At 46.1% G+C, this 10,033-nt stretch overlaps 2 protein-coding genes across 3 annotated transcripts in view; one reads left to right on the top strand and one right to left on the bottom strand.

Annotated features, from left to right (window-relative positions):
* The window catches only part of XPO5 (exportin 5), a 49,605-nt gene extending 40,933 nt beyond the window's left edge, over positions 1-8,672 (top strand). The window contains exons 22-32 of the mRNA XM_032299489.1: positions 537-633; positions 1,292-1,428; positions 2,969-3,066; positions 3,691-3,737; positions 4,158-4,255; positions 4,895-4,957; positions 5,699-5,781; positions 6,680-6,787; positions 6,926-7,063; positions 7,240-7,404; positions 7,562-8,672. Of these exons, the coding sequence (XP_032155380.1) occupies positions 537-633; positions 1,292-1,428; positions 2,969-3,066; positions 3,691-3,737; positions 4,158-4,255; positions 4,895-4,957; positions 5,699-5,781; positions 6,680-6,787; positions 6,926-7,063; positions 7,240-7,404; positions 7,562-7,699 (1,172 nt within the window). The 3' untranslated portion in view covers positions 7,700-8,672. The remainder of the gene's footprint in view (positions 1-536; positions 634-1,291; positions 1,429-2,968; positions 3,067-3,690; positions 3,738-4,157; positions 4,256-4,894; positions 4,958-5,698; positions 5,782-6,679; positions 6,788-6,925; positions 7,064-7,239; positions 7,405-7,561) is intronic.
* The window catches only part of POLR1C (RNA polymerase I and III subunit C), a 42,053-nt gene that overhangs the window by 26,857 nt on the left and 5,163 nt on the right, over positions 1-10,033 (bottom strand). The gene's annotated exons all lie outside the window — the stretch shown is intronic.

Raw genomic sequence — 10,033 nt, 5'->3', positions numbered from 1 at the left:
GTTACCCAGGCTGGAGTGCAATGGCGCGATCTCGGCTCACCGCAACCTCCGCCTCCTGGGTTCAGGCAATCTCCTGCCTCAGCTTCCTAAGTAGCTGGGATTACAGGCACGCACCACCATGCCCAGCTAATGTTTTGTATTTTTAGTAGAGACGGGGTTTCACCATGTTGACCAGGATGGTCTCGATCTCTTGACCTCATGATCCACCCGCCTCGGCCTCCCAAAGTGCTGGGATTACAGGCTTGAGCCACCGCGCCCGGCGAGTTGTCATTTCTTTTGGTACAAGTTGTATCTGGGGAAAAAAAAAAAAAAAAGTAAAAGAGTACCTGGGTCTAGTCCAAAGTTCTGGGTCCTTAAGTAGCTTTCACCTTTCCTTCCCAAAAGAGTGTAACAAATTACATAGCCAGCTGCTTTGCAGTTACAGCATCAGACATACACGTCTTCACCCCTGAACCACATCTGCCTGCTATAGAGTGTTGGCCAGTTGAAACTCCTGACAGTGGAGTGTTATGTTCCTGACCCATGTTTCCCTGTAGGATTACCTCAGCCTCTCTTGGAACTCAGTGACTCTCCTGTCTTCAAAACCGTCTTGGAAAGAATGCAGCGTTTCTTCTCTACCCTCTATGAAAACTGGTAAGGAACCAATGCTGCCTCTCCATATTTTCTTCCTAGGTATGTATTGTATAGGAGTGTCCATGGGTTGGACTTCTCATCTAGTGTACAGGCAAGGTGAGGCAAGAATTTGATAGGAAATTAATGATTCTAGTGTTAAATAAAAATAAACAGCCTGCTTTGCTGCATTTGCTTTTTTTGTAATTGTCATATGAGCCTCACAGTCCCAGCCTGCTTCATGCCCAACTTGTCTGTGTTTTTAGTGTATAAAATGATGAAACCCAAGCAGAAGCTAAAAGTGATGGGGATTGCTTACACTCTACACTGCTTGCAGCCTACTTCTCATGGGAGTGAGGTGGCTGGATAGTGGCTGTGGGTTGGGGAGGTAACTGGCCCTCATGGGCTTTGGCTTCACTAACCCAGTACACTGATCAGCCTAGCTAATGAGATCCTCCACTGTAAGTCCACATTAAATAGTAATGAAAGCTACTACTGATCTTGGCCGCTAACATCTGTTTAAAAAGATGCTGTATCTGTAAGTTCTCTTAAGTAAATACAGCTGCTTTTCTGGCTGAAAAATCTTAATTGTAGGCTAGAAATGAAATTCATGGGACAGTCAGGGCTGGCAGTAACAGATGTTGGATTTGTCATTGCCAGTGCTTTTTTTTCCCCTTTACAGTTTTCATATCCTAGGGAAGGCAGGCCCTTCCATGCAGCAAGACTTCTATTCTGTGGAGGACCTTGCTACCCAGCTTCTCAGCTCAGCCTTTGTCAACTTGAACAATATTCCTGACTACCGACTCAGACCCATGCTTCATATCCTTTTGAAAGTCCCTATATAACCCAAAAGATCAGAAAATTGGAGACAGAAACAGCTCACAGGAACCAGAGGGTGGAGGGAGAACTGGAAGGAAGAGATTAGGATATGTGTCTAAGTGCATCATGTCATTAAAAACACTGGCAGATTGCAGCAAAAACGAAGACGGTCCAAATGGGCAAAACTTTTCCTTAGGGGGAGATTTTTACTTTCCTCTTTCTTGGAAATATTAAAGATAATTTTTTGGGGGGTGGGGGGGATAGAGTCTTGCTCTGTCGCCCAGGCTGGAGTACAGTGGTGTGATCTTGGCTCACGGCAGCCTCCACCTCCCAGGTTCAAGCAATTCTTGTCCCTTAGCCTCCCAACTAACTGTAATTATAGTCGTGTACCACCACACCCTATTTATTAACCAGGCTGGAGTGCAGTGGCACGATCTTGTCTTACTGCAACATCCACCTCCTGAGTTGAAGCAATTCTTATGCCACAGTCTCCCAAATAGCTGGGATTACAGGCGCATGCCTCTACACCCAGCTAATTTTTTTGTGTTTTTAGAAGCGCAGTTTTCACCATGTTGGCCAGGCTGACTACATGAGGTCGAACTCCTGACCTCAAGTGATCTGCCCACCTCGGCCTCCCAACACACTGGGGTTATAGGTGTGAGCCACCATGCCCAACCTAATATTTGTATTTTTAGTAGAGACAGGATTTGGCCATGTTAGCCAGGCTGGTCTCGATCACCTGACCTCAAGCGATCTGCCTGCTTCGGCCTCCCAAAGTACTGGGATTACAGGCATGAGCCACCATGCTCAGCCGTGAAAGATAAAACTTTTATCCCTTTTCTGTGTTTTTAGAAACACTTGCTTTTTTTTTGTTTGTTTGTTTGTTTTCTGAGACAGGGTCTCACTGTTATCCAGGCTGGATTGCAGTAGTGCTATTAAAGCTCACCTGTTGGCTCAAGTGACCTCAGCTTCCTGAATAGCTTGGACTGGACCACAGATGCACACCACCACACCTGGCTATTTATTATTATTTGTAGAGATGGGATCTGCATTATGTTCCCAAGTCTGGTCTCAAACTCCTAGGCTCAAGGTGTTCTCCTGCCTCAGCCTCTAATGTGTTAGAATTACAGGCCTGAGCCACCACACCCAGCCAGAAGAAGCACTTTCGTACTTCTTATTCAGACCCTTATTTAGTTGAGTCTCTGTCTTTTTTACCTGAAATTATAAGGAGAATCATGAAGGAGAGTTTGTTACAAGGATATCCTCCTGCCTGTTTTTTTCTTCCAACTTTCAGGCAACCCAGTGACCATAATGTGCAGCCTGATGAAAGTACAGCTAAACTAAGAGTATAATGAAATTGAGGATTTAATACTGTTTAGGATTTTAGAAAAGGAACTTGAAGATTTTTCACTATTTACACAGGATATTTTTGACATCTGGCAAATCCTTTAGGGATTGATTCCTCCCAGGCGTGCAGCCCACCACCTGGCAGATGAGGGTGTGTGCTTAGGCACTAAAATTCCTTAATTTGCTGCAGCACGGGTCTTTGTAAAGCCTCTGGTGCTCTTCTGTCCCCCGGAGCACTATGAAGCCCTGGTATCCCCCATCCTCGGACCTCTTTTCACCTACCTCCATATGGTAAGAGATAAGTCAGGAACAGGAAACAAAGAGTACTATTAAGGTCTGTGGCCATTTTTGAGCCTTGCAAGTCAGGAGCTCCTAGAAGGGTTGTCCCCTAGCCCTGCCAGACTGGCTGGGCAGAGCTTCTACCCTAGCATACTATCCTTGCTGTAGGATTGAGCAAGCCCCAAAGAAGTAAACTGATTTAATTGCCAGAAGGCAGCTTCAGATGCAGATTCTGTTCCTAACCTCCTGTTAACTAAGGAGAGGTAAAAAGAGGAATGCTTGTTCACAGACCCTTGCCAGGAATGCTGGGTCTGTTATCCTGACTCTGGAATTAAGCAGGGGGACCAGCTGGGTGGAGAACAGGTATGTCTAGAGACCCAAGAATTCTAAAAATGTTAATTTAATTCTTTCCAAGCAAAGAGGTGTTGGATATACCACCCTTATCTTGGACATGGGAGAGGTCACAGAAACCATAGATGGCTTTTTTAACTTTGTGGTGTGGAGTCTACAGAGGCTGTCACTGATGCCTAGACTCATCCTTGGCTAATTTTAATCATGAAGTGGAATTGACTTTAGATATTATGTGTTCCAGTCCTCTCCCCAATTCTAGCATTTATTTCCTTTGTGTTTTCCCAGAGGCTTTCTCAGAAATGGCAAGTTATCAACCAGAGGAGCCTGCTGTGGTAAGGGATACCCACCCCTTCTTGGTGGATGAGCTGGCAGCCAGGTTTGGGATGAGGAAAGGAAGCGGGCAGGGATTCTGCTGTCTCAGGGCTAGAAGAGCAGTAGCTTGTAGTCATTGTCAGCGTAGGTGATAGATGGCTTATCTGGACAGCCTGTGACCAGCAGGCAGACTCTGAGATCCAGCCTTCATAGGGGCTACTGTTAGCTTACGTATTTTGAGTCTGTAACATCTATCCAACTGGACAGAGTCACTAGTAATAGTGTCCTTCAGTGGATCACTGCTGTCCATTCCCAACTTGTGCATAGAACATTGACCCAAATGAGAAGAAATTGGTCACAGAGAGTTCGGCTAGGGCCCTGCTTTCCTTGTCCTTCCCTTTCTGCACTCCTGTGGAACTTGGCCCCCTGGTTTTCTGCAGTGGAGAAGATGAGGCTGCAGATGAAAACCCAGAGTCTCAAGAGATGCTAGAGGAGCAACTGGTGAGGATGTTAACCCGAGAAGTCATGGACCTAATCAGTAAGTGGCATGTGGAAATCAGGGCTATGGAGAATTTTCCTGGAAGAAGAGCTGATCGCTAAGCCAACCCCATGAAGGCCTGACTGATGCAAAGATTCGTGTTTGCAGCAACACTGACAGACCCTAAAGAAATAACTAGATAGACCAAGGCAGTCCTTGGTCAACCTAAGGACACTTTATGACTTGCAAGCTGAATTGTACCAAGGCCAGAATATGGGGAAACAATCTAAAATAGCAGGAGGAATTTGGATTCATTAGGAATAACTTCCTAGTTTTGGCAAAATAGGGAAACTTTTTAAATTCTTGGGCATGGAGGCTGTTAATTTCCTTTTTATTTTTACTGTGTCATTTTGTTTGTTTAAGATTCAAAGTAGACCAAGGATGTATCAACATCCTCTCCTAATCACTCACTCTCAGAGAATTCTGTAATTTTTTCCCACTAGTTGAAGGACCAAAACAGTCTGGTCATCAGAATGCCTCTATTCCTATTGGTGAAGCTGATTTTTATGCCTTGGACAGTATCCCCAACATCTTCCCTCCTCACCTGGCCAGAGACAGGTTGGGATCAGTGGGCCTGAAGTGGCTCTTTTGGTAGTATATACCCTCCTTTTACCTAGTAACCTTGCTTTCTTGCTTTAGCGGTTTGCTGTGTTTCAAAGAAGGGTGCTGACCACAGTAGTGCTCCCCCAGCAGATGGAGATGGTAAGTGAGCCTGAGACCTTGGAGGTCTGCTTTTAGCCTCCTGGTATTGTTCCTTCTGAATCAGGTTGGTTTCCTTGCAGTCTGGTGAGGAGGAGACATCCTACATCTAGTTATGATCTCTGAACCAGCCCTCTTGCTCTGTGCCTCCGTCATACTCCCACCTCCGAGCCTTTGCACTTGCTGATTCCTCTGTCTAGAGTGATTTTCTCCCAACTATATACATGATCTAATTCCCTTGCTTCATTCAAATGTCACCTCTTCTGAGAGCTCATCCATGACCAACGTATGAAAAATAGCAACCCCAGCTACTCTATATTTCTCTGCTTTACTCTTCTTCATAGCAGTTGTCACTACCCAACATTATGTTTTTATTTATATATTCCTTTCTTATTTCCCTTGTTAGAATGTTAACTCCCATCAGAGAAGGGACCTATTGTCCTTTTTTTTTTTTGATCCCCCGTAACTAAATCAGTGCCTGGTATAGAGGGTGCTCAAATACTTGTCCAACAACAAAGTATCTTCAGCATTTGCAGCTTTTTGTGTTTCTGCCTGGAAGCTCCCCAGGTATGGCCATGGGCATGGGCTTCTATTAAGAAATACTACGTAGCACCAGTTAGCCTAGAACACTCAGCTTTGCTTTTTTTTTTTTTTTTTTTTTTTTTTTTTTGCGCTTCTGTCAAAACAAGATAATCTTCTCTGTTCTGAAAGGATGGAGCTTAACATTCTACTCCCTGCTTACAGATGAAGAAATGATGGCCACAGAGGTCTCCCCCTCAGCTATGGCAGAGCTTACAGACCTGGGCAAATGTCTGATGAAGCATGAGGTGGGTAGGACCAGGTGATACCTTTACTCCTTGCTCAGCCGGGGAGCCTCCTTCTACTTTTCTTGCTCTGTGATGCCATCAGGAGAGATTTTTCTGATACTCTTTTGTTATATAAGTTCCTGGTTCCTAAAGCCCCCAGAAAAAAAAAAAAAAACGAGGGAAAAGGTGCAATGTCATGGTGTCTCCCATACCAGCATAGGCAGAAGCTCTCAGGAAAACACATAGTAGGCACACGGATGCAGATCCCTGGTGTTTAGCCTCCCCCAGCCAGACCTGAGCCTTGTCTCCATCCTACACATACAGGTTTTCTCACATTTTAATTTTTTCTTTTTTTGAGATGGAGTCTCGCACTGTCGCCCAGGCTGTAGTGCAGTGGCGCAATCTTCAATCTTGGCTCACTGCAATGTCTGCCTCCTGGGTTCAAACAGTTCTCCTGCCTCAGCCTCCCACGTAGCTGGGACTACAGGTGTGTGCCGCCATGCCCAGCTAATTTTTTTTATTTTTAGTTGTGACGGGGTTTCACCATGTTGGCCCGGATGGTTTTGATCTCCTGACCTCGTGATCTGCCTGCTTTGGCCTCCCAATGATTTTTTCTTTTGACTGTTTATAAACAAAAATAGAGGAAGTAAACTTACTTCGGCTTTTATTTTTCCTGCTTAGCTATTTGAAACTCCAGCTCCTAAGCCAGGCATGGTGGCACACACCTGTAGTCCCACCTATTCAGGAGGCTGAGATGGGAGGATCGCATGAGCCCAGGAGTTTGAGGCCAGCCTGGGCAACAAAACGAGGACTCCATATTTACAGGGGGGGAAAAAGAAACACCAGCTCCTGATGTATAAGAATAATCAAAAAATTGTGCTGTTTTTCCCATTGTAATGCTTCATCCTTTCCTGTTTAGGATGTTTGTACAGCGCTATTAATTACAGCCTTCAATTCCCTGGCCTGGAAGGATACTCTGTCCTGCCAGAGGACGACCACACAGCTCTGCTGGCCTCTCCTCAAACAAGTATGGTTTTCCACCCCTTTCCCCTGCCCCTCATGGAAGGTTTGGGTCATGCAGATTGACTAAATCTTTCAGAAGAATTGGGGTACTGAGGCCTTCAGAGAGGCCCCCTGTGGCCCTAAAGCACAGCTGTCTCCCCAGGTGCTATCAGGGACACTGCTCGCAGATGCAGTTACGTGGCTTTTCACCAGTGTGCTGAAAGGCCTACAGATGCACGGGCAGCACGACGGGTGCATGGCCTCCCTGGTCCATCTGGCCTTCCAGATATATGAGGCGCTGGTGAGTGGGGAAAGCATGGGGGCAAGATGGCTACAGCTTCATCACTCAGTATCTGCTCCTAGTCTCTTAGGCCGTATCATTGTTGGTGCTATCTCTTAGAAATGGGTGTGGCAGGAAATGGGGAAGGTAGCAGTGTCCAGACCTACATCCAGCAAGTTTATCCCTACTGATACCAGCGCCCCAGGTACCTGGAGATAAGAGCGGTAATGGAGCAAATCCCTGAAATACAGAAGGACTCACTGGACCAGTTTGACTGCAAGCTTTTAAACCCCTCCCTGCAGAAAGTGGCTGACAAGCGCCGAAAGGACCAATTCAAACGCCTCATTGCTGGTTGCATTGGGGTAGGTCATGTACCTTCATTAGTGCACCCAACCCCCTTCTTAAATCATGTGTATGGGAAAACCATAAAGCAGCTGTAGTTATTGACCATTATGGTGAGATAATCTTTACCTACTGCTTAGAGCCCAGCATTAATTCTTTCTCATTTGTTTTCCACAGAAACCCTTGGGAGAGCAGTTCCGAAAAGAAGTTCACATTAAGAATCTTCCCTCACTTTTCAAAAAACCAAAGCCAGTGCTGGAGACGGAGGTGCTGGACAATGATGGGGGTGGCCTGGCCACCATCTTTGAACCTTGAATCAAGCTTTTGGGCATCCTTCCTCGGCCTTTATTGTCATCTCTTCTTTCCCTTTGTAGCTAATCTCTAGTCCCTTCTGGCACTGCCACCTCACTTTCCACCATGGTCAACCTGGAGAGAGATCCAGGTCTGGAGCTGGAGAGAACAGGCCCTGTGCAGGGCCAGAAGTAATTATACTAAAGTACAAAGAAAGGGCGTTAGGGCTTATACCATTCTGTCTAAATGTCCCAGATAGTTCCCATTCTACTTGGAGTTTTGGCTTCTCCAAGAAAAGCTAGAGCAGAGCTGCCCTTCTCCTGCACGTCCTCCCACCCCTGTGCAGCCACACACCTGTACAGAATGGTAACTAGGGGTGCTATGCCCAACACTGCGACTAGTGAGGCTTGCAGCAAGAGCACAGCCCTCAACTACTTGTGCCAGAGTTTCTTTTGGACCACTCCAAGTCCCACTGAGCCCTTTTGCTGCTGGGCTGGCAGGGAATTTTCCCCACTTCCTAAGGGGCATGTCTGGATTAGGTGCTAAGTGCTGAAGAGAACTTGGCCAGTTCCTCAACTTTGCTTTGTGCAAGAACCTGGTCACCTGATGGGACCCATGGTACAGGCTACTGCTGAACTTGGCACAGTATCAAGTATAGTACCTCCAAGGACCAGGACTGGGCAATCTTTAGTGCTAACATCCCCTTTAGAGCTCACACATCTTGCCCTTCCATGAATGACCCCTCAGTCTGGCTTCCCTAGCCTCAGGGTCCACTCAGGCACAAGAGCCACAGTACCCTATATAGTGTCACATGACACCATTGTCATCCAAGGATAATCCAGACCAACTAGGCTACATCTGTGATAAGCAGCTAGCAAAGCCACTGGTCTTCTCCTAGGACTAAGTCCAGGTGCCTTCCACAATCTCATGGTCTTTCAGGTCCCTGGTTACTTTTCTCAAGGGCCATTTCCAAAAGAAAATATATGCCTTTGCATCACAACCTGTACTGTGAGTCCATTCTGGAGGTCACTGAAAGGCCCTGTAAGCAGAGAGGATACAAAATGGCACCTGGCCCTGAAGTTATTACTGGCCGTAAGGCAGACTTAATCAATATAGAAACCACAGTGTGTGCCCATGTGCTTTGCACCAAAAACAGACCTGTTGTCCATCCAGTGCACTGACAAGAGGGTTTCTATGAGAGCTGAAGTAGACCGAAGCTATGGTTTTTAGCTGTAATAGGCCACAGGCAGGGTCAGATTGGGAAAAGGCAAAGCTGGGGAAGCAGAAGTTGGAGTCGCGTGTTGCTCTCTCTGCTGCGTAGACTTGCCCTTGTTCCCTCTTCCTGTGTGGTGCTCTGGGTTTCTGTTGATTGTGAAGGCGATCTCAGTGTTTCCCTCCAAACCTTATAGCTGCCTATTCCTGTCTGGTTGGGGCTGTGGAGGGTGTAGTTGTATTTATTGTGTTGTAATATTTTTAACATCCTGTGACTTCATGCTAGAAATTTTCTATTGTTTATAGAAACCTTTTGTAGAAACATTAACTCTAAAGCACATCTGCATGTCAGTAAAAATCTCAGTTTCATACAGAAAGGGACCCATCTGCCTTTTTCAAACCAGTCACATGCTTACTTCCTCATGAGCACCTTGCAAAGGGGACTAAACAGGAAAAAATGTGATCAATGGACCTGGTCTTTAAGCTTTCTGAAATGGGATGCCAGTTAGAAAAGGATCTATTCCTGACGTAACCAGACTAGACAGCCCATACCATTCTCAGTGTCTATATGTGTGGCTGCTGGGCCTGACCTAAGGGAATTGCTATTTTTTGTTGGAGCTGTCTATAGCAACATGAACTTCCCTGGTACTACAGGAGATAGGTGAAGTGACACATTCACTCTAGCTTGAATGTTTTTCTAGGGGTTTGGCTGTGCTCCCAGAAACCACCTTAATTTGCCAATTCTCAGGAGGTGTTTTTTTGTTGTTTCAAGACTAGGTCTCACTTACCCAGGCTGAAGTGCACATCCAATGTTCTTAATTGCTAAATGCCAAATCAGTTCTAAAGTGAGGCCCTCCTTTTTCATGGTGGCTCACACCTGTAATCCCAACACTTCGGGAGGCCCGAAGGTGGGCAGATCACTGGAGGTCAGGAGTTTTGAGACCAGCCTGACCAACATGGTGAAACTGTTTCTACTAAAAAAAAAAAAAAAAAAAGGCCGGGCGCGGTGGCTCAAGCCTGTAATCCCAGCACTTTGGGAGGCCGAGGCGGGTGGATCACGAGGTCAGGAGATCGAGACCATCCTGGTCAACATAGTGAAACCCCGTCTCTACTAAAAATACAAAAAAATCAGCTGGGCATGGTGGC

Source organism: Sapajus apella, unplaced genomic scaffold, assembly GCF_009761245.1.
Source record: "Sapajus apella isolate SASKATOON/1434 unplaced genomic scaffold, GSC_monkey_1.0 scaffold41, whole genome shotgun sequence".
In the NCBI taxonomy this organism is placed as follows: Eukaryota; Metazoa; Chordata; class Mammalia; order Primates; family Cebidae; genus Sapajus; species Sapajus apella.
Note: the sequence above shows the minus strand (reverse complement) of the source record. Positions and strands in the feature narration are given on the sequence as shown.